Source organism: Neophocaena asiaeorientalis, unplaced genomic scaffold (assembly GCF_003031525.2).
Source record: "Neophocaena asiaeorientalis asiaeorientalis breed wild unplaced genomic scaffold, Neophocaena_asiaeorientalis_V1.1 scaffold2, whole genome shotgun sequence".
NCBI classification, from domain to species: domain Eukaryota; kingdom Metazoa; phylum Chordata; class Mammalia; order Artiodactyla; family Phocoenidae; genus Neophocaena; species Neophocaena asiaeorientalis.
Genome location: NW_020172182.1, coordinates 349,500 through 374,975, shown reverse-complemented (window position 1 = coordinate 374,975; position 25,476 = coordinate 349,500). Strand labels below are relative to the sequence as shown.

General features: G+C 36.9%; 1 protein-coding gene across 1 annotated transcript in view; it reads right to left on the bottom strand.

Moving 5' to 3' along the window:
* Positions 1-333: 333 nt before the first annotated feature.
* Positions 334-25,476, bottom strand: part of ADAM10 (ADAM metallopeptidase domain 10) — a 107,932-nt gene continuing 82,789 nt past the window's right edge. The window contains exons 10-16 of the mRNA XM_024761258.1: positions 24,395-24,578; positions 16,615-16,765; positions 15,637-15,820; positions 14,612-14,720; positions 13,918-14,138; positions 4,345-4,471; positions 334-2,578 (exon numbers count right to left, since the gene is read on the bottom strand). Coding sequence (XP_024617026.1) covers positions 2,484-2,578; positions 4,345-4,471; positions 13,918-14,138; positions 14,612-14,720; positions 15,637-15,820; positions 16,615-16,765; positions 24,395-24,578 — 1,071 coding nt within the window. The 3' untranslated portion in view covers positions 334-2,483. The remainder of the gene's footprint in view (positions 2,579-4,344; positions 4,472-13,917; positions 14,139-14,611; positions 14,721-15,636; positions 15,821-16,614; positions 16,766-24,394; positions 24,579-25,476) is intronic.

Here is a 25,476-nt window from a genome sequence, read left to right as displayed (position 1 = left end):
TAGCATTCAAAACTTTGCAAAATATATATAAGACCAGTTTCCAAAATGACTCAGCTCTTCTGCTAAGACAGACACGTTTAAGCACTTTGAATATTGATTAGAAATAATGTAAAGCAGTTGAGACTGTTTTTCAAATGTTCATTGTGTGTAGAAAGAGATATCTAATAATAAAATTTTTACATGAAGTCTTAATTAGGAATAAAGATATCTGTACTTGTGTGGGAAGAGACCATCCTTTCTGCTTAACAATCTCTCTCATTTAGTAAGGACAAGCTGCCTTGCTGGAAGCTTCTTTTGATAGTTCTCAGAGTTCAAAGAGTATGAAACCTTCAAGACGATTTCATCAAGTCTATTTATTAATGCATTTCAAGTTTCAAAAAACCTTACATCTTTGCACAATACTTTATTTTTTGCAATTTTTAGTAAAAATTTCCAAAGTGAACAAAAAGATACTGTATAAAACACAGTGGACATTAAACTGACAGTAGTATTAGATCTCATTTGTCTTGATCCTTTTGTTTTACCACATCTTGATTTGCAGTGGAAAGAGTTCAGTGCACGCATCTCTTTTCAGAAAACATTTAACTTAGACTCAAAATAAAATGGGGCAGTATGTACCTGCCAAAACCCTACCACAGGATAACATTACAAGCAAAAAATGTACATGTTCCAAAGTCTACCACACTCAAGAAGTTACTAATAACTCTTGCAGAGTAAAAGTCACCATTTTAGAAATGCAAACCCACTTCCAACCTTTGCACAGTCCGAAAACAAAGGCATTTAAATGATTTAAAAGCAATTACATATATATCTACCTACCTGTTTGTTTAGAATTATTTATAGTCTATCTGGGGTTTCATGTACAAAATTCGTCTCTAAATCATGTACAAAAAGCTGTATTTTGAAAAAAGTCACCACATACTGTACAAGTTTACAAGGAAGAGATCCCATTATTTTCTCTAGCATTTTTGGCCTTGCTGGCTTGCGTCACATTATGAGAATGATTGTGTAAACCTTATACTCTTAAGAAAAAAAGAAAAAAGAAAAAAAGCCAAACACAAATCTTTTCAACTTTCCCTAAATCTGCCTCCTATGTGAAGCCAGGAAAATCATAGCTGTTTACTTCTAATTTAAGTGATGTAGCTGGAAAACAAGAAGCAATAAATATGTCACAAGCTTAAAGTTTTTTTGTAATGCCCCCTTCCATTCCTGCATAGCAATAAGCCTGTTAATACATTAAATGCTTTTGCCTTCTTTCTTTAAAAAGCCAATTATTTACACCTGTTTAAAAAATAAATTTGGAATGGGACATTGTGCTGTTTCACCTTCATTGCAGTTAAAATATTTTAGGGAAAAAAAATGTCAGAAGGCCTAGCTACAATTTTAACTACTGGTTGAGCAAATCACTCTTCTTTAGTGGTTACCAATGATCAGTGATGATATGCTGAAAACGCTGTTCAAATATTTTGATAAAATAAGAGACACAGCTTTTCTTTTCCGTATCAGACAAAACCAAAACATAATTAGCATACAAATAAGAGGCTGCAAATAAAAAGAATCATTTCACTGACATAAATGCTACCAAACATGAATAAAACTTCACCTATCACTTCAAAAATGGAATTGAATTAGAAAGCTTAAAATAAGTAAGTGGAAATCAGACATTTACATAAAGAACTAAGCCTGAAGTAGTAGTATGCTGCATATGTCCAGTTTGCACTTAACTGTGTTCTTCAGCATCGTCACTCTTGTGCTCTTAGCAGCCATTTGATAAAACAAAATGAATATCAGAACCAACTCCATCACAAGGAAAAGGTAAACTGATTCTCGTTTCAAAACTGCCTGTGTAAAGCATTACAGAATCCTGGACCACTAAATACCACCATTCTCTGTTATCCTGAGTATGTCAATTAAACAGTAATTTTTCATTAAGAGCGGAAAAATTTTATAATACAAAGAAACATCCATATTGCAATTTCTGTTTACAATTGCACACAGAAGTACAGTGTACGTAAGAAATACATGTCTGCATATAACAAGGTATGTACATTGGCAAGTGATGTCTCCAATGTTGAGGTGGTCGAGCCTCCTAGCCTTGATTGGCAGTTGAAAAAAATATATATATTTCAATTTGTGATAAAAGTTTATCGAGAGCCAAGTTTGCCTGCAAGTGAAGAAAATGCAGCAACGAAGAACAGGGAACACGGGGCACATAATAATATTCTAAGACTTTGTGCCATTAGGTTAAAAATATCTGTCCATAAGAAAATTGGGTTCCTTTTTCACATCCCACCCCCAAATTGGAATTTTCAGGCTTTAAAATTTAAGTAATTCCACCTGATCTGAGGACATGATCTCTTGCCATTTTTTTCTTCAACTGTTATTTGTGAGGGTTTAGTTTGGGGATGATGATTTAATAGGTTTCTCTTTGGAGTGAAGTTTTCCCATTGTAGGCACTAGGAAGAACCAAGGCAAAAGCTGAGTTAACGTCTCATGTGTCCCATCTGATAACTCTCCCGGGGCCTCTGACGCTGGGGTTGCTGAATGGGCTGGGGAGGTCTCCTCCTCTTTAAAGTGCCTGTGCGTCACAAACAAAAGCAAGAGAGATTTACCATGAGCTTTTTAATCTTTAAAAACAAAGCTGCCATTTCAGTTTAAAAAAAAAAAAGGGGGGGGAAAGAAGAAAGGTTCTAGATCAGCATTGTCCAAAACAAATATAATATGAGCCGTATATGTAAGTTTCTATTTTCTGGTAACCACAGTGAAAAAAGTTAGAGAAACAGGTAAAATAATTTTAATAATATTTTTATTTCATTTAACCCAATATAGTCAAAATACTATCATTTCAAGATGTAATCAATATAAAGAATCATTAATGAAATATTTCATTTTTTAAATACTAAGTCTTCAGAGTCTGTATATATTTTATATTTACAATACATCTCAATTGAGACTAGCCATATTTCAAGTGCTTAACAGCTACAACTATTAGATTAATATGGGTCTGAGGATAGACTCCATGAGGAAGAAATTGCTGGGTGTCTTCGAGCAGATGACTTAGCCTCTCTGAAACTCAGATGACTAACAAGTCTGTACAATAGGGATAATAACTAACTCAGATAGTCTGTTGTGAGGATTATATGATAATTCACGAAAAAGTGCTCAACATTTTTTGAGAGTGTTCAATAAACAACAGTTAAGAGCTGGAAAATCCTTAAAATGAAATTAAAAGAATTGCATCATTAAATGAGGCCATAATTGGTAATGTATCTAAAAAGTGTCACTTGGCCCTTGGAAATCCCTAAGAAACTGACATCAGTTCCAGAGTGCTAACTTGCTAATTTACAAAAAGCAATGACATCAAAATCAAATTTCCTTTGATTCCCACCAAGATACTGTCCCAGCATGACCACTGACCTCTCTTGCCTTAAGATAGGTAAATATAGGGGAACAACTGAGGGAAAATGGAGAAAATTATAAGAAACCCCTAACTTTAAAGAACTTTGTGTAGGGCAGTGGATTTGGCCTGAGGCAAGAGGCTTCAATGAGAAGTGAGTGGGGGGGGGCAAGAGAGGAAACTACTGCCATTTACCTCGGGCCTTGGGACAGTGTTGTCCCACACCTACTTCGCAGGTGTCCTGAGGGGAGCGTGGAAGCGACACCTACCTTGGGGAGGGGGTGGGAGAGACAGGTGGGGGCCTAAACAACCCACAGCAGTCGCTTCCTTACCCTCCTTCTCCAAATCCCATGGTCTAAAGAGGGTATCTCCTCCCAGCCCTGTCTCCCTGAGAGGTAAAGGGTGGTGGAGACAAAACCTTAGGAGTTGTTTTCAGAGATGGAGAATAACTATGGTTGTTTGGTGACTGAAGCCTCTACACTACGACTCTCCCACAGACTGGAACTTGTATTTCCCCATAAGCATCATCCCTAGGGAAAATGACTTTATGTGCCAGAAAATATTTCAAGAGCACGAACGTTAAAAACCATAACTGAAGCATCGCTATTAGAATAGAAAGAACAATCATTTAGAAGTAGTCTATCATAATAAAACCAAAAAGGGAAGATTTTTGGATTTTTTTTTTAAAGGATATATTAGCATTAGCAAAGGATATATTAGCAATTTTTTAAAAGGATATATTAGCATTAAATCGACAGCCATAAGTTAGACTGGGTTGATTAAAAAAAACAAAAAAACACACACTTAAAAATCAACTACATAATTCATCCAATAATTCCATTCTCAAGGAGAAAGTATTATATATTAGTTACTTAAGACTCATTTATAATTCAGTTCTACTTGCTAAATGGTTCTGAGTAATAAAAATATTGCTCAAATTGTCTTACCTGGAAGAGGTTTAGGAGGAGGCAACTTTGGATTACTACTTGGAGTATGAACACTGCATATCTTAATAAAACCGGCCATTAACATGATCAGGGCAATTCCCATAAGTAATACTGCCCACCAATAAGCCTAGAAATAAACAGATTTTTCCACTGAAAAAACTATAAAATATTTTAGAGTATTTTATATTATATTAAATATACAATAGGATATATTACATTTTAATTTTTAAAGAACATCTGTTCATTGGGAGTTGTAGATATCATGTAAAAGCACATATATATTAATCTCTAAATAAAAAGTACAAAGGAGAAAACAAAAATCACCCATAATTTCACTTCCTAGAGGAAACCACTCAATCTTATTTTCATTTCAGCCTCTTTTCTATATAACTATGTTTGTCATACTCAGAAAAACACATGTGCAAAACTGGGGTCATCCTGCATATAGTTTATATTGCATTTTCCCATGTTACTAAATATTTTCTGATTTAAATACTTCCTTCCCTTCTTTTACCTGTTACTCTTACAGACTTTGCTTTTTATACTATCCAGTGACTTAGAAAGTATATAACTTGCTTTAAATTCTACTAGATAGATTTTAAAAATATTCTTTAACCTATATTTTTTTCTAATCATCAAAGCTAAGACTGAAATTCTATTTTTTTTGAGACCCCTCTTTCCTGTTTCTCTATTTCATTTTATCTATTACATATATACTCACTTATTTAAAGGTTAACTGTCTTCTTTAATATGAAAAGTGGAAGGATACACACATTCTAGAAGCAGGTAAAGTTTACCTCTAAGAAGGTACTAAAAAATTTCATTTCCAACTTAAGTCAAATTAAATCAATTAGCCAAACAAAAAACCTTCAAAAACTACTGACATAATCTTATTTATAGAAAAATTACTGTTGCCATTCTTAATAAATTTAAGTCTATTTTGCAATTCAAAATATTCAATTTTTGTCTTAAGATAGCATGTACTAATAAACATCATACAAAATAGTAACAACTAGAAAACTATGAACCTTATATTGGCTTATGCAGATTGCTATAATACATATATAGTTATTGCTAATTATTGCCAATAAAACTCCCATTTAAGAAGCGCTTCTCGGATCTGGGGCCTTAAAACCAGCAGTCTACTACTTCTATACTGTTTTCTTTATCCAGCAGTGACAATATAATTAAAGAAACAGAAGCTGAAATAAAAATGAATGTTGTGGTAAAATACCCCAAGCCACTTTCCCCGTGTGTGCATAAAGCCTTTCATATATATACATATAAACATATCAATTTAATTTTGAAAGAATCCCAAACTTATAGAAAAGTTCCAAGTACAGTACAAAGAAGTTTGTAAAATCTGGAACCATCTGAGAGTAAACTGCTACCATGATGTCCTGTTACACTTGAACAATTCAGCATATAGTTCCTGCAACTTAAGGGGGCTTTCCTAGATAATCATAACAAAATCAGGAAATTGGCATTGTTACATCACTACCATTTAATCCTCAGACCTCCTCATTCAAGTTTTGCCATATGTCCCAATACCATCCGATTCAGAACTGTGCTGCATTTACCAGCTGTGTTTCTTTAGTCCCCCGCAATCTGGAAACAATCCACAGTCTTCCCTTAGCTTATATAACTTGACACTTTTGAAGATTACAGGTCAGTTATTTTGCATTGGAATGTCCCTCAATTGGGGTTTCTCAGATGTTTCTTTATTATTAGATTCAGGTCATACATCTTTAGTAAGAATATCTCAGAAGTGATGCTGTATTCTTCTCATTGCATCCAACCAGGTGACACATGACTTTGATCTCATTACTAAGGACGTTAACTGGATCACTTGATCAAGGTGTTAACTGCCAAACTTTACCAAAAAGATACTCTTCTCTTTTGTAGTCAATGAGTATTTTGTACGGACATAATTTAGAACTAGATAAATATTTTATTCTTCATAAAACTTTAAATTTATTTATTCCCTCATGATTTCCTATTTTCCTTAATGGGTTATAATCCATTACTATCATTATTGTGTCTTCTGGGCATGTCCTCACCATTCTTTGAGCACTTCAGCTGGCACAAGGAGTTCCAGGTTCATCTTGTTCTTTCCCTGCCCCAGCACTGGAATCAGTCATTTCTCCAAGGAGCCCTAGTTCCTTTAAAAACTGGCCCTCCTAAGCAGACACCCTCCTCACAATACTTGTACTCTGACATCACAAGCCAGTCACCCCTCCACAGGGTTCAAAGGGCACCCTGCCCTGTGCCAGTACAGCTCCCCTCACCAGGCATGGATGCCTTGCTTGGCCTCACCTAATTGCCTTTAGGAATGAAGTGTTCAAGAAAGGAGAAAGCAAGGGGTGATGCAAGTCAGCCTTACTGCCAAAAGATTTATCTTTAAAGAGAAGCTACAAATCTGAATTTTTACATGAAATCTGTTTTTAAATGCTAACAACTCATTCAAAATTTCTAAAAACAACAGGTAGACCATACAAGACACATTTGCTGGGCGGAATCTGGCTTGGAAACCACAGCTTACAATCTACTTTTCAGAAGCCATTTCTTGCATCCTACTGAGATTGCCAGATAGTTTTCTAAAACTTTCTTTTGGTTTCTGTAGAAAATAATTTTCAGAGCACTGCTCTTCCCTGTGAGTCTTTAGGTTAATATTCCCTTTCCCTTGTTAAATAAATTTCCCACAGGCTCCTGTTGTTTTTCCTGTTTTATTCATCCTCAAATAACAGACCTGCTATTTATCAAAAAAAGGGCAGGGTTTAAGTCCTGTCCTCAGTCTGTCAACTCAGGTGCTGGCTGATTCCTCTTTTCATTTCTGCCTACTGTCACATGCAGAACTATATGCACAGCTTTTGTCATGTTCCAAGCATCCAGAGGCCTTTTAAATGTGGCATTCAATGAAGTTAAGACCTTCTCCTACCTTTCCTGTCTTCAACTCTGACACTCTGACCCAGTAAAATCATTAAGAACCCAAATCACCAGCTTGTACTGCTACAAGTACTCTTCCTGCTCTATACCAGTGGTTCTCAACCTCGGCTACACATTAGAATCGCCTGGAAACTCAGATACCTGGACGAAATCCCAGGCTCCAGTAGGGTAGGGGTGGGATCCTGACATCAGCAGTTTTGTTAAAGCTGCCACATGATTCCACTATGCAGCCAAGACTGAGTACTACTGGTCTCTACCAAGGGTCAGCAAACTCTTTCTATAAAGAGCCCAACAACTAACATTTTAGGCTTTGTGGGCCATATGGTCCTGGTCAAAAAAATTCATTTCTGCCACTGTAGTACAAAAGCAGCCATAGATAAGACACAACACAGGTGAATGTGGTTGTGTTCCAGTAAAACATTACTTACAATTCAGTGTTCTGGTGGAGGGCCCAGGGAACTGCATTTTAAACAAGCATGCCCGTGACTAGGATGCAGATGAGTGCTTCTTACTCAGTGTAGATATGCTGGCATTGTGGTACAGGACCATTCTGAGCAATGCAGGAAGTTTAGCATACATGGCCCTTATCCATCAAATGCCAGTAGAGTCCCTCAGTTACTCTGACAACTACTGGTAATTTCCAAATACCCTCTGGAAAGGCAGTATCACCTCTAATGTGATCCACTTTATAAGCACAAAGGGCCAAGGGTCTTCCTACTACCTTCAGGCTGGTGGGCTAGTTCTGTTATGGGAGATGCCCTTCCATTCCTGACGTTCACTATATTCTCGAACACATTTCCTTCCTTCTAGTCTTCCACATGGTCATCAGTGTTACAACTACTTAAAACACAGAACTATGTCATTCCTCTATGTAAAACCGTTCTTCAAAAGCTTCCCACTGGGCTTCCCTGGTGGCTGAAAAAAAAAAAAAAAAAAAAAAAAAAAAAGCTTCCCACCAAAGATCTCCACGATAAATCATTAAGTGGGAGAGAGATAAAAAAAACAGAGCACACAATGAATTGTGGCCCAGTAAATATATGATTCCACTTGTCTTTTTAAAATATATTTTCTTGTAAAAATACAGTTTCTGAAAAATATATAAGAAACTCGTCTTGAGAGGACTGGGCTCCAGGGAAAAAAGGCGGCTTACTTTTCAACATATTACTTTGTCAATTAAAAAAAAAAAAGGATAATCATACTTTTCAAAAGGATAAAAGTGAACCAAATTTTTATTTAAAATATTTCTTATGTCTGTGACTATTTCAGCTGCTCTCTCTTCATAAAACATCCACCTGTCCCCCTACTTACTAGTCCTTAAGAACTTAGCTTTGGTATCACATCCTTAAAGAAGCCTTGTCCAAATAGGTTCTCCTATTTCCTGTGAAAACATGATGCAGAACTGAAAATATGTTTCTATGTGCTTATCCTCTCTATCCCAAACTGGACTGCAAGCTTTCTGAATTTATATTCTATAAACTCAGTATATACTCTACCAAAAAGTACCTGTTGGACTAGTTATTACACGTGAGTCATTACTCCAAATACTGACTTATCGAAACACTTCTCATTTATAATATTTATTTATTGTATCTAGATTGCACGCACGCACAAATAATGCAAAAGGTTCTTACAACAGAGGACATAAAAAATTATGGTTTGACACCCCTTCTAATGCCAGTTTTTCAGTACCTATACAGTTTTAAATAGAGATGCAAGTAGTATGGCAGTAACAAAAGCAGACTGGAGAGGAAGCCTGAATTTAACAGTGGTTATAACTTTGTAGAAAACAAAGGTCAAAAGGACCGAGTCCCAGCTGAGATCAACAGACATTTACGAAAATGTGGCACCCAGGTCCTTGAGAATTTCCAGTCCCTTCTAGCAGTGTTCCTGGTCTTCCTCTAAAATCTTCCAGGATATATACCTATATACCTCAAAAGCCCAAAGCTGAGATGTTTTCGTGACAATGATAGTAGCTCTCAGAAACAGAATGTCGCAGTGGATAGAAGATAGCAAGGAAAAACCAAACAAAACAAGAGTGCATTTGAGAGTGTTAGTAAATATGGTCACCTTTGGTAGACAAGATTTTTTTAAATGCCCCCTTCAAGAGAGAATTATCAGAGAGTGGTAAATGCTAAATGACATGTTTTCTCAAATACTATAAAATCTGGAAAAAGAATACCAACCAGGCTAACAAGTGCAATGTATGTGTTTCATCTCAGAAAAGAGATCACAGTTTGTCCACCTGTTAAGAGTCTGAAATAAAAGGGAGCTGTCATTCATTCAACAGGCATTTAATGAATTAAATTACGAGTCAAGCTCTTGTCTTTCATAGATACAAGGGTGTTAAGTGAAACTTCAGAGACAAAGACATCCAAAAGTTTAAAAAACAGCTTAGAAGTTAACAAGTACTAAATCAAGTCTGAGAAAATAATTCTACATAAGAAACAGATAGATGATGTTCAATACATCCACTTATATGGCCAAAAGAACACAAAGTAGAAAAATTAAGTAAAAGTGACAAAAATGAAAGGTCAAAATTTGCCAGTCTAATTTATTATGTTCTAATTACAGTAGTTTTTTATTTAATAATCTAAATAAACAAAAAGGACCTATAGGCTAACAAAACAATAAAACAGGTTTCACTCAAAAAACTGTGAGGGGGAAGGGGCAAGACAAGCCATCAAGTCTCTTCAGACATAAGATAATCTTAGCTGATTTTAAAGTGATAATAACTCTCAGTCACAGCAAACACGCTCTAGACTTCCGGGTAGTCACAAGACCATGTGGGACCCACAGTCCCTGGTCAGGATACTGATTATGCCATCCTGCAGGGGCAGAAAGCATCCCTTCATCCTTCAGAAGATACCATTGTCTGGACTCTGACTAAATGTTCTTTTATCCTTCAACACTCCACGCACCACCCCTCTCGAAAGCAACTGGCTACTAATCTTCTTGTTACTTTATACTTAGCCTGGGCAAGCAGGTTAAAATACCACTGAGAGATACCAGAAAACATTACAACTTCAAAGTTAGGATAATATGTATGATTTTTTCTTTTCCATATAAGTGATGACATAGTAATCTGCTTCATTCATCTAGCAAACACATACTGACTCCTTACCATATGCTAAGCCCTGTGACAATACTGCATCTTTGTTGTTAAAGTTTCGGTAGTGATATCTATGAGGCCTATTCTACTAGGCAACAAAGGACTCTGGAGGTCCACAACCACCTTCCATTTTCAACACAGCAGGAAGACAAAGTAGAAAATTTCTGTTACAAGTCTTTTAAAAAGGAGTCATTACACTGCAGAGACTGTAAAAATGGTTCCCAAACTTTAGCACGCACCATCACATACCGACTCAGGGGTCCACGTGGGACCTGATCATTTGCATTTTTATCAAGTTCCCAGGTGCTGCTGATGCTGCTGGTCAGGGGACTACACTTTGAGATCCACTGGTCTAGATTAGGGCTTGGCAGACACTTCCTATCAAAGGCCAGACAAATATTTTAGGCTTTATGGGGCCAAGCAGTCTCTGCTGCAACTATTCACAGTGCAAGAGCAGCCATAAGCAATATATAACTGAATAGGCATGGCCATGTTCTGATAAATCACTACTTATGGACACTGAAATTTGAATTTCATATAATTTTCAGAAGAATATATTTTTTAAAATTAATTATGGCCATTAGTTCCGTTACGGTAATATTCTTTTTTTTTTAATAAATTTATTTTATTTATTTATTTTTGGCTACGTTGGGTCTTCGTTGTTATGCGCAGGCTTTCTCTAGTTGCGGCAAGCGGGGGGCTACACTTTGTTGCAGTGCACGGGCTTCTCATTGCAGTGGCTTCTCTCATTGCGGAGCACCGGCTCTAGGCGTGCAGGCTTCAGTAGTTGTGGCGCACTGGCTTAGTTGTTCCGCTGCATGTGGGCTCTTCCAGGACCAGGGCTCGAACCCATGTCCCCTGCATTGGCAGGAGGATTCTTAACCACTGCACCACCAGGGAAGTCCCCAGAAGAATATTATTTTGATTTTTTTCAACTACTTATACACGTGAAACCATTCTTAGCTGTAAGCCATACAAAAATGGGCAGTGGGCTAAATTTGGCTCATGAGCCATAGTTTGCCAACCCCTGTTCTACATGAATGGTTGGTTCTCAATCCCAGTTGCTCATCAGAATTGAGAGTTGGGAGCTTTGAAATGACCCAAACACTTTATACTCCATCCCCAGAGATTCTGACTTAATTGGTCTAAGCCCTTAGGTGATTCTCATGTACAATATGAATAAAGGTCAGGTAAGTTTGGAAAATGAAGTTAAAAAGATTTTTTATCGTGGGGCTTCTCACAATATTATCACAAATCTCTAAGAGGGGACTATAGTATGCAATATTTTCCAGATTCATTTGACAACCAAACCTATGGATCTAGTGTTCTGTGAAGCACTTGGAAACAGTGCTCTAAATCTTTCATAAAGAACACCAGATACTTACCTAGGTTCATAAAATTACAGCAAAATAAGAGAGAAGAAATTAATTAAAAAATGAAAAACATAGCTGACTCTTGTCAAAATAATAATAAAAAGATGAACTCCTGATAAAACTGAACAAATTAAAAAGAAAAAAGCCACAAACTAACAGGCAATTATTTTAAAGTGTGGGGTAAATACAGTGATAGATTTGGAAAAAATCAAGGTCAAAGATGGTTTCTTATGTCAAACCTAACACAAAAGGTGCAAAAAATGTGAACACATCAGTAACTATGGAAGAAAATGAAGAAGAATTACCAATGTACCCATTTAATGAAAAGGAGACAGTGGCACAGGGTCTTAACAGATTTACTGGTGAATGCTCTCCAACTTTTCAAGAACTAGGTGACCCCTTGATAAATCCAAAGGCTGTTTATCATTATCTCCTGGCGAGACACACAGTAGGCACTCAGCCTACATTCAAACATTACTGTCAAAAACAACTTTTCCCCAGAAAAGAAAGTAAAAGTCTTTATTACATCATTTCCATGGTGCCTACAGCAGTCAGTAACTCATGCCCTGAACTATTAAACTGTTAAGGTTCTTCCCACTCTACCCTGAGATGCCATAGTATACTGTGGAAAGGAGACAAAAGAGCCACCAGGTACCAATGGAAAGGAAAGTCAGTGAAACTAACCCATCATCCCTTTCACAGCTTCTTACCAGAGCAAACTACTAACCTACATTACTAACTAGAAGGACACTTTCCTTATACACGATGAAAGACCAGTGTAACAAAACGAACTCTGCTATGCAAGTGAACTCTGCAAGTAACACAAATGAGACAAATAACTTGTAAGGAAGTGGCTGTTGTTTATCTTACTGTTTGATCTGATTAGTGCCCACAAATGCGGCAACAGCCTAACGGTACTCTTCCGGCATTATGGACCATGCTATTTGAAAGGGTGGCATGTGAATGTCAACACTGATTTAAAATAACAGTGTTCTATACCCATTTAAGGCAAATCTGCATAAACCTAAAAGTGCCTGATTAATCAGCTCCAGAGCACAAGACTTCACATTGCTACAATTCATTGTAAGAAGCATTTCACAAAATCCTCAAATCTAAAATATGAAAAAAGCTTTTAAAAACACTTTAACTAAAAAGATCATTTCTATTAAATATTTTAAAATAGGAATGAGTTTTTGAAATTGTAAATAAAATGAATCAAAATTAAATATAATGGAGAAAAGTGGAAAAATATTATTTTTAGATGATATGATTTACTATCTAGAAAACCTACAACATCTGGCACAACAACATAAACTCAGCAGAACATAACTCTGAGATTCCAATTATCAGATTTTTTTCTTTGAACACACTATTTCCCATAGTAGACAAGTATACTAGATCTCAACTTTTTATTAGAGATAATCAGAAAAAAAGAAAATAAGAACTGGATTTGAGTTGAAAACAGGGAAGTAAGGGAGCCAAGAAATGTAAGCTGCCCGAAGTCACAGAATTATCAAACGTCAGAAGGATGATCTGATCCTCGTGTAATTCCAAGCCTGTACCCTTTTCACTTTACCATAGTGCCAGAAGGCACCTTTAGGTGCTTTTTTTTTTGCGGTACGCAGGCCTCTCACCGCTGTGGCCTCTCCCACTGCAGAGCACAGGCTCCAGACGCACAGACTCAGCGGCCATGGCTCACGGGCCCAGCCACTCCACGGCATGCGGGATCCTCCCGGACCAGGGCACAAACCCGTGTCCCCTGCATTGGCAGGTGGACTCTCAACCACTGCGCCACCAGGGAAGCCCTAAAAATCACTCTTCAGATAAAATACAGTTGACCCTTGAACGTGGTGGGTTAATCATAGTTAGCCAACCACCTCCGAAGTCCTCTATATCCATGGTTCCTCCACACCGGCAGATTCAACCAACTCCACACTGTGTACTACTGTAGTATATACTATTGAAAAATATCTGCTTATAAGTAGACCCATGCAGTTCAACCCATGTTGTTCAAGGGTCAACTATAACTCCAGTATAAACAGAAAAGAAGTGATTTTCTCATAACAGGGGTGACCTCTAACCAAGTAAAATTATGATCAAATCATTTTAAGATAAGGTTTCTTTATAAATAAAAACTATACTTACCACAATCCATTCAGCAATGTTTTCATAGAGCTCTGGACTGAAAATTGCTTTTTTAAGCCTAGCTAGAGGACCATCAGCATCTACTAATCTGCACCGCATGAAAACATCACAGTAGCCTCTAAAATCATTGCATGGGGATCCAGGTTGCAGGGTGATGGTTCGACCAAGGAAGTACTTGTTCCACTGCACAGACCCTGTACTGGCACAGGTTGCTGGCTCCACTGCAAAAGAAGTGTCAAATATAAGTTGAACATCAGATTTCCTATCGGGCTAGCTCGGGAGAGAGGGAGGAAAGGAAGAAACTGCCTAAAATCATCACCATGACATGTTATATAGACTTTCATTAGTTAGACTAGATAACACCACTGGTAATTCACCTTAAACATTACAGCATAAACAAACAACCAGCAACTCCTGACTTAGTGCCTACAATGGCTTTAAATCCTTCTAACAGTATTTATATTAATTATTGTAAAAACGCTGGCAGGTTTTGTCTAGTTTATCATTTTAAAAACACTGTAGGGACCATAATACTAGAAACACAATTCTATACTACATTTTAAAATTTCTCAAGAGGATCAGTTCAGCTGGAAATTATCTGTTCCAACTGTATATCAAAGTTTAACACTTAAAATTTAGGAGAAAATAAGGTTTTTGAAACAGATTTTATACTCTTGCATTTTAAAAGCCTTACTCTTCTTCATACAGCAGACATGGCATAATTCCTTATCATCTTTGCCATCAGAACTGGCACAGGTGCACTCCTCCAAGCCATATTTCTCACAGATAGAACCTGCACATTGCTGAAAGAAAAATAAAAGACCAATTATTTAATCCCTATACAGTCAAACCTCTTGTTGACAATAGCAGACAGAGACACCTCCAATGCTAAAATAATTAAGTAGAAATACAAGTCGGGGGGCGGGGGAGAAGCATAGATTAGTATCAGAAATGGATGGTATAAACACATCTTAAAAAGAGTAAGTGCAGGGGCTTCCCTGGTGGCGCAGTGGTTGAGAGTCTGCCTGCCGATGCAGGGGACAAGGGTTCGTGCCCCGGTCTGGGAAGATCCCACATGCCGCGGAGTGGCTGGGCCCGTGAGCCATGGCTGCTGAGCCTGCGCGTTCGGAGCCTGTGCTCCACAACGGGAGAAGCCACAACAGTGAGAGGCCCGTGTACCATAAAAAAAAAAAAAAGTAAGTGCAAATAAGATAGTAAATCTTTAAAGAAATGGTAACTTAAAAATCTAGACCAAACAAAAACAGAGAAGGAGATTAGATGAGCATCGACTTTATGTTGGTTATTATGGCTCCTTTATAAGAAGAGAAAAATGAAATTTTCCTCATGTAGAGGAAAGTGATTATTTAGCCAAGAAAGCTTTAAAGGCTTCACATTCAGAGGAAATAACTGAGAGTTCTTTTATTTAGAGTATTAAAATGTTAATTTATAAAACTTAAAAGAAATACAAAGTTACACGCCTAGTTACATAACTATTTTTCTCTAGAGAGTATCAAACGCATGCAGTAGAAAGATGAAAGACAAGTCAATAACTAATCAAATGCCACCAGGCACTTATGCCACATAATGCGTTCACAGCTTTGTGAGGAAATAGATAGGGACCGAGATTAATTACTTTATGCGGCTTTAAGTGGCAACAAACAATTATCCTGAAAAAGGTTTCATAAAACTAAATAAACAACATACAAATCAAATGCTCACCCCATTAATGCACACTTGTGTATGCCTATTACAGTCTGTAAAGTTTGGTTTAGGATCAGATGCTGGGCAGAGAGCTGTGATGCCATTACATATTCCTTCTTTTGCACAGTCTGAATCATCCCGACACTTCTCAGTTTTTGACTTGAATGCACACTGTGCTGTGCAACAGGGACCTTGACTTGGACTAGAAGAAACATTGAGGTGAGTAAAGAAAATCACTAGGATATTTCCTATACATATAGATACAGTCCTAATTTTTAAATCATAAATTCTAAGTATGTTACTGTTAAGTCTTATTGGAATAAGAGGCTATTAAATTTCAACATTCTAATAAGTGCAGAAAAGTGATTAAGAATCTTGTTTTTATAATGAAGGCATACTATATTGAGCTTTCTTATTCTATTCTATTTGCCTATAGTAAAAGGTTATAATGGAAAATGGATTAAATATTAGGCAAGTCATCATTGTTTTTCATAGATACACATTAGTCAATTTATCAACTTTTCTCACATTTATACACTAAAATCAAACTAGGATACACAGAACATCCATTTTAAAAGTACTGCACAAACAATATTCTACTGCTTATATCTATCACTACCAAAATAATTTGGCAAGTGAAATAAAATTATATGACAACTAAGTTACAAGAGTGTATGGAATCCATACTATCTAAATATTTAAAGTTAAGATTCTAAAACTACTGACGAAAGTCACATTTTTAAAGTTAGGCATTAAATAATATGTATTTTATTGAGTGTCCTTTGCATGTCCTTTTTTAACACCCACCACACAAACTGCAATTACAAGTAGTTCAATCTGCCAGCAACAGTGCCCTAAATACTACTACTCCAGAAAAATAAACCAACAACAAATAACAAAACCACATACATCTCCTAATCTCAGTTTGAAATCTGACATAACTGCCTTCAAGGTGACTTCCCAGGAACATTAACACTACTGGAATTAGCAAGGTACCTGCATTGCTTTCCAGGTTTCAGCTTGCATTTTTTCCCTTCCGGTTGGTTTGCATCATAGCAGCACTCGTCTTTACACTGGTCACTATAGCCGCAATCACATTCTTCACCTTGCTCTACCATTCCATTTCCACAAATAGGTTGGCCAGATTCTGAAGAAAATAAATAAGACAAAGTAAGCACTATATGCAACATTAATTTTATTTAAAATTTACAAACTTTTTAAAGCCACAGAACAAAAGGAGAAAGGAAAATTTCGAAGAATAAGAAAAGTACAACAAACTAGGAATCTGGAAATTAGGAGATCTAATTATAACAGTGGCTTGGTCATTAACTAGCAATGTGGCCTTAGGCAAGTCACTTCCAGGTTTTGGGGCCTCAGTTTCTTAAGCTGTACAGTGAGGGAATTTGACCTGATGCGCCCTTCTAAGGTCCCTCACAGAAGTGGTAGCATTCTATTTAGGCCATGCCACACTGAGCTTTACTGAACAATGACTGTACTATTTATATTTTTAGCACATAAGTACAAAGTAAGTCAGTGTTTCATCAAGCAGAAAAAAATTAAACCTTTTCTGTTAGAAAATTTCAAACATACAAAGAAGTAGTAAAAGAATAAGTATAGTGAACTCCCATGTACCAATCACTTAGCTTTAGCAACTTCAACAATATGCTGTAAACAACTCCATCTAACATATTCAGCTGCTCTTAACAAATATCCCAAGATGAATCTAACAGATAAGGAGTTCTTTCTTTTTAAAATCTAACCATAATACCATTACACATCTAAAAAACTTAACAGTATGCTTAATAGCATCTAATAGCCAATCCATGTTCAATTTTCTTCAATTACCTCTTTACATTAGTTTATTTGAACCAAGTTTCACACAAGCTTCCCCCAACCCCTCTCCCCATGGTTGCTTTTGGTTGACATGTATCTTAAGTTCTTTTAATATGTAACAGATTCCGTCCCCTCTTTTTATTTTTACACTATTGTTAAAGAAATTGGGTCATTTTATTTTATGGAATTTCCCACATTCTATTTGGCTGACTGTATCCTGGTCAATTAGTAAATTCTTTTTGTAATGTACATTAGTTTTGCTTGTCAGCTAGACCAAGCTCCTTAAGGGAAGAACCATGTATTATTTACACATTTTGTATTTCCAGAGTCTAACAATATTGGGTCAAATCTTAGTTCATTAAGGTTAGGCTGTCTGGTCTAAGCATAGTGAATAATTTCAGAAAGATTTTTAGGCTCTTTTTAAAAATTCTTTGATTTTGCCAGCGAAGTTTAAAATTGGAACAAGAATGCTACTCTTAGTAAGAACATAAAATCACTGAATTTCACTATCTGCAGGGAAATGAAAAGAATCAAATGTCTTCATTTTAGAGAAAAGAAAACTAACGTTCACAGACTTTGTGACTTGCTGGAAACCATATGCCCCACTATGGACAAAGCACAGTCTAAACCCAGGTCTTCTAGATCTAAAATCTGGTGCTCTTTTCTTCCTGTTATACCAAATCAATGTGGAAAACAGTTGTAGCACAGCCTTCAAACTGAGAACGGAGTGAGTGGAAGGGAACATATCTCAAGCACAGGAACCTAAAACAATGCACATCTGAATCAAAAATATTCTAGAAAGCCTAGCTTTATACTCAGAAACTTCATTCTTATCCTTGACCACATCAAACATTAAAGGAAATTTTAGAGGTAACTGAAGCTCCATCCCACTCTTTCCTTCTTCTTTTTCTTGGCCATGCCATGAGGCTTATGGGATCTCAGTTCCCCAACCAGGGATTGAACCCGGGACCATGGCAATGAAAGTGCCGAGACCTAACCACTGGACTGACAGGGAATTCCCTCTCTCTTTCATTTTATAGCATCTCTTTTGTTCTCAAAAACTAGAAGCATGCACATGCAAATATATACTAAGTAAATAATAATGATTTTTCTAGTCTAGCAATAATAATTTTATAATTCATGTGATGTAATTTAGGAGAAAAGGAAAAACGATAGAAGTCAGAAAACCATTCATGCAATATTTACTACACATTAGTTTTCGTTTCATACAAAAATATTACTTCAAATCAGCTATTTGCTAACGCTTAAATACAAGGAAAAGGGGCTGTTTAAATACCAAAATTATAATACGTACATATTTCATGGTAATTTAAGAAACAAATTTCCTTCCCATAATACTAAAAAGCAATATGCTCATTTTTTCTATCTTATGTAAATGTTATTTCTTTCTTTCTTTTTTTTAAATTGAAGTATAGATATTTTACAATGTGGTGTCAGTTTCAAGTGTACAACAAAGTGATTCAGTTATACATACATACATCTATGTAAATATTTCTTTTCCAGAATCTTTTCTATTATAGGTTATTACAAGATATTGAGTATAGTTCCCTGTGCTATACAGTAGGTCCTTGTTGTTTACCTATTATATACATAGCAGTGTGTATATGTTAATCTCAAACTCCTAATTTATCTACCCCCCATGCCCTCGTCCCTGCTAACCCCTTTGGTAACCATAAGTTTGTTTTATGTGTTTCTAAGTCCATTTCTGTTTTGTAAATAAGTTTATTTGTATCCTTTTTTTAGATTCCACATACAAGTGATATCTTATGATATTTGTCTTTCTCTGGTGTTTGTCTATACTACAAAGCTACAGTAATCAAAACAGTATGGTACTGGCACAAAAATAGACATATAGGTCAATGGGACAGGATAGAAAACCCAGAAATAAACCCATGCACTTATGGTCAGTTAATCTACGACAAAGGAAACAAGAATATACAATGGAGAAAAGACTGTCTCTTCAAAAAGTAGTACTGGGAAAACTGGACAGATACATGTAAAGGAATAAAATTAGAACATTCTCTAACTCCACATACAAAAATAAACTCAAAATGGATTAAAACCTAAATATAAGAATAGATACTACAAAACTCCTAGAGGAAAACATAGGCAGAACACTCTTTGACATAAATTGCAGCAGTATTTTTTTGGATCTGTCTCCTAGAGTAATGGAAATAAAAACAAAAATAAACCAATGGGACCTAATTAAACTTAATAGCTTTTGCACAGCAAAGGAAAACATAAACAAAACGAAAAGATAACCTGCAGAGTGGGAGAAAATATTTGCAAACAATGCTACTGACAAGGTATTTAATTTCCAAAATATAAACAGCTCATACAGCTTAATGTCAAAAAACCCCACAAACAACCCAATCAAAAAACGGGCAGAAGACCTAAATAGACATTTCTCCAAAGAAGACATACAGATAGCCAACAGGCACATGAAAAGATGCTTAATATTGCTAATTATTAGAGAAATACAAATCAAAACTACAATGAGGTATCACCTCACAGCAGTCAGAATGGTCACCATTAAAAAGTCTACAAATAAGTGCTTGAGAGGGTACAGAGAAAAAAGAATCCTCCTACACTCTTGGTGGGAATGTAAAGTGGTGCAGCCACTATGGAGAACACTATGGAGATTCCTTAAAAACTAAAACCATATGATCTTGCAATCCCATTCCTGGGCATATATCTGGAGAAAACTCTCATTCACAACGATACATGCAACCCCAATGTTCACTGCAGCACTATTTACAAGAGCCAAGACATATAAACAACCTAAATGTCCATTAGCAGATGAATGGATAAAGAAGATGTGGTGTGTATACACACACACACACACACACACTAACACACACAATGGAATATTACTCAGCCGTAAAAAAAGAATGAAATAATGCCATTTGCAGCAACATGGATAGACCTAGAGATTATCATATTAAGTGACGTCAGACAGAGAAAGACAAGTATGCTCTTTTTTTTTTTTGCGGTACGCGGGCCTCTCACTGCTGTGGCCTCTCCCGTTGCGGAGCACAGGCTCCAGATGCGCAGGCTCAGCGGCCATGGCTCACGGGCCCAGCCGCTCCGCGGCATGTGGGATCTTCCCGGACTGGGGCACAAACCCGTGTCCCCTGCAGCGGCAGGCGGACTCTCAACCACTGCACCACCAGGGAAGCCCCAAATATGCTCATTTTTAAAGTCATTTTCAATCAGTAAGTTTATTGTAAAAACCCAGTTTACAGATGAAAAATCTATGTGTCACTTCTACACTAAGAAGATTTAGAAAAACTACCACTGAACAACAGTAACAAAAATGATAACATCAATGTAATTTTAATCTGCCCTTTTAAAAGAAAAAGAAGGCTTTATAAGAAAAAGTCAATCAATAAAAGTAAAAATTGATCATTTGAACATCATCAAAATTTAACTTTTGCTCTGGGAAAGACTGTGAAGAGGGTGAAAAGACAAGCTACAGACAGGAAGAAAATATATGCAGACCAATATCTGACAAGTGACTAGCATCTAGACTATATAAAGAACCCTCAAAACTCAACAGAAAAAACAAAAACAAAAAAACTCAACGGCCAAGAAACATGGACATTTCACCAAAGAAGATATACATATGGCAAAAAAGCACATGAAAAGATATTCAATGTCATTAATCATCAGAAAAATACAAAGTAAGCTACAATGAAATACCACTATATACCTATCACAATGGATAAAATAAAAATACCCAAAGCTGACAAGGATAGAGAGAAATGAGATCACTCATACACTGATGGTGGGAATATAAAATAGTACAGCCTTCTAGAGAACAGTTTGGCAGTTTCATATAAATAAAAACAAACAACGGCTACATTGATCCATCAGTTGGATTTGGAGGCATTTATCACAGAGAAATGAAAACTTATATTCACATGAAAAGCCTGTTGATAGCTGCTTTACTCATAACTGCCAAAAACTGAAGACAACCCAAATATCCTTTAATAGAAAAATCGTTAAACTGTAGTACACACATACCACCTGCAATAAAAAGGAACAAACTAGTGATGCAGGCAAACAATTTGGATTAATTTCCAAGGAATCATGCTGAGTGAAAAATCCCAAAGGTTACACACTGTATGATTCCATTTATATAACATTTTTGAAGTGACAAAATTTTAGAAATGGAGAATAGTGGGGCAGGTGAAGGGACACCAGGAGGGAGGTGAGTGTGGTTATAAAAGGACAACGCCAAGAGTTACTTGTGGTGGGACTTCCCTGGTGGCGCAATGGTTAAGAATCCGCCTGTCAATGCAGGAGACACGGGTTCGATCCCTGGTCTGGGAAGATCCCACATGCCATAAAGCAACTAAGCCCGTGTGCCACAACTACTGAGCCTGTGCTCTAGAGCCCACAAACCACAACTACTGAGCCTGTGCACCACAACTACTGAAGCCCGTGCATCCTAGAACCTGCATGCCACAACTACTGAGCCCAGGCGCCTAGAGCTCATGTTCCACAACAAGAGAAGCCACTGAAATGAGAAGCCCACGCATCACAACAAAGAGTAGTTCCCACTCACCACAACTAGAGAAAAGCCCGCGCACAGAAACAAAGACCCCACACAGCCAAAAAAAGAATTAAAAAAAAAAGAATTACTTGTGGTGATGGAACTATTCTTTATCATGGCTGTGGTGATGGGCACATAAACCTACCCATGATAAAACTGTATAGAACTAAACACACACACAGAGAAATGACGACAGGAAAAACTGGGGAAATCTGAGTAAGATCTGTGGGCTGTATCAATGTCAATATCCTTGCTATATGTAATAGTGTATTGATACTATACAGTTTTGCAAGATGTTACCACTGGGGGGAACTGGATGAAGGGTATATGGAATCTCCATTATTTCTTACAACTGCATGTGAATTATCTCTGTATAAATTTCAATTAAAAACAAAAGGCCATAGTGTTATGTCAATTATACCTCAAAAAAAAAAAATGCAGGGCTTCCCTGGTGGCGCAGTGGTTAAGAATCTGCCTGCCAATGCAGGGGACATGGGTTTGAGTGCTGATCCAGGAAGATTCCACATGTCACGGAGCAACTAAGCCCGTGAGCCAAAACTACTGAGCCTGCGCTCTAGAGCCCGCGAGCCGCAACTACTGAGCCCATGTGCCACAACTGCTGAAGCCTGCATGCCTAGAGCCCATGCTCCGCAACAAGAGAAGCCACCGCAATGAGAAGACCACACACCACAACAAAGAGTAGTCCCCTGCTCATCGCAACTAGAAAAGCCTGTGTGCAGCAACAAAGACCCAATGCAGCCAAAAATCAATAAATAAAATAAATAAATTTATTTTTAAAAATGCAGCTAAAAAAATGAAAGGCTGTGCTTATCTGGAAACCTTCCTCAATTCTTTCTCCTTTGCTGCCATATGTTTAACTCATCTATAAGAGCGTTGTTTATGTGCAATATGAGCAGGCCTCAGTGTTTGCCTTCAAGTAACTTAAAATCTTGTAAAATAGGACAAGGACCCCCAAAAACATAATACAAGGTAGAATATTTAGAACATATTAAATGCCCGAGAGGCATAACAGATAAATGGATAAACAAAATGTGGTATATCCATATAATGGAATATTATTCGACCATAAAAAAGAATGGCATTCTGATACATGCTGCAACTTGTATGAATCTCGGAAATTTTATGCTAAGTGAAATAAACCAGATACAAAAGCATTATCCCATTTATATGAGGTACCTAGAATAGGCAAAGTCACAGAGACACAAAATAGATTAGAGGTTACTAGGGGCTGGGGAGAGAAAGAAATAGGAGTTATTGCTTAATGGTTACTGAATTTCTATTTGGAGTGATTTTAAAAGTTTGAAAATGGAAAAGCAGTGATGGTTGCATAACACTGTAAATGTACTTAATGCTACTGAATTGTACACTTAAAATTAGTTTAAATATAAATTTTATGTTATATATATTTTACCACAGTAAGAAAAAAATTCATAGCAACTTTATTCATATTAACCCAAACCTAAAAAGCCCAAGTGTTCCATTCAATAGGAGAGTGGATAAGCAAACTGTGATATATTCATATAATGCACTTCTATTCAGTGGGGAAAAAAAATGGTACAATACTAATAATGAATCTCAAAATAGTATGCTGAGTGAAAGCAGCCTTCCACAAATGGGTGCAAACTGTATGATTCCAATTATATGAAATAAAATAAGCAAAATTTATCTATGGAGAAATAAATCAGAATAATGGTTGCAGGAGGAGTGCAAAGATTGATGGGGAAAGGAAATGAAAGAACTTTGTGGGGTGACAGAAATGTTGTACATCTTCACAGGTGCTTAGATTACACAGGTAAATGTATTTGTCAAAGCTCATCAAATGGTGGACTTAAGATTTGTATATGGCGGGCTTCCCTGGTGGCACAGTGGTTGAGAGTCCACCTGCCGATGCAGGGGACGCGGGTTCGTACCCCGGTCCGGGAGGATCCCGGATGCCGCGGAGCGGCTGGGCCCGTGGGCCATGGCCGTTGGGCCTGCGCGTCTGGGGCCTGTGCTCCGCAACAGGAGAGGCCACGGCACTGAGCAGCCCACGTATTGCACTCATGTGAAAAACAGAAACACCACAAACAATATTGAACTTTACTTAAATTGAACTCTGCTTATGTAGGCTAAACTGTTTATGACTGAAGTATACTGATATCCACAATGCACTTTAAATTTCAACAAAAAAATATGGATTGAGAGATGAAGAGATTGACAAGTGTGATAAAGCAAATGTATTAAAGTGCTAACAACTGTAAAATATAGGTGGTGGGCACATACTAGGTGTTTACTATATAATTCTTTCAAGTTTTCTGAATGTTTCAAAATATTCATAATAAAATGCTGGGAAAATATACATACCAACAAAACAGTTGTTTCTCTTCTTCTCAAGAACTTGACTTATATTTCTAATACTACAGAGTGAGAATTTATTGTTGTTAAGTTTGTCCCCAGATGTTGCTCTTGCATACATGATGTAATTGCCGTTTTCTTTTTGTCCTAAATTCTTAGATTCTCCTGGAGTGCACTCTGTTCCAGAATCATGCTGTCAAAAAGAATATAGAGTTACATAAACAGGAAGTAAAATAAGGTTTTCAGGTCATCTGATTAAATGTAATTTTCTCATCAGAAGAAAAATGGAAGCTTATGGACTCTCCTTTAGAGTAGATCTTACAATTATTTTAGACTGTGAAAAGGAAGATAATTTGCTCTTTTAGGGGTCACTGTCTCAGAAGGGAAGAAAAAATCAGTGAAGGTATAACTGCAATGGATACCTTTTTTATTTTTATTTCTTTTTTTGAAATTTACGTAAATCTTTGACACATTCTGCAATTACTTCTTTTAGTTAGATTCCCAGTGGTAGAGTTAGTGAGTTAAAAGGTCAAATATTTTAAAGGTCTTGATACATACTGCCAAACTGCCTGACAAAAGGGCCATATTAATTTACATTATATAACCACATGGATCAAGATTTCAATAGGCAGAAATGGGAAGGAATTGGCTTCCTGGCAGAAGTAAAGTTTTTTAAAATGACTTAATTTGACAGGGAAGAAGAAATAACACTGGAATTACACTTAGACCCAAATTATGGAAAATGCTAAGATAAGGAAATTGTATTAGCAATATCATCAGGTATTAGAAGTAAGGTTGTGAACAGAAGTGACATGATCAGACCGATTAGAACTATACCTAGGGCTTCCCTGGTGGCACAGTGGTTAAGAATCCACCTACCAGTGCAAGGGACATGGGTTCAAGCCCTGGCCCAGGAAGATACCACATGCCGCGGAGGAACTAAGCCTGTGCGCCACAACTACTGAGCCTGTGCGCCACAACTACTGAGCCTGTGCTCAAGAGCCCACAGGCCACAACTACTGAGCCCACGTGTCACAACTACTGAAGACAGTGTGCCTAGAGCCCGTGCTCCTCAACAAGAGAAGCCACTG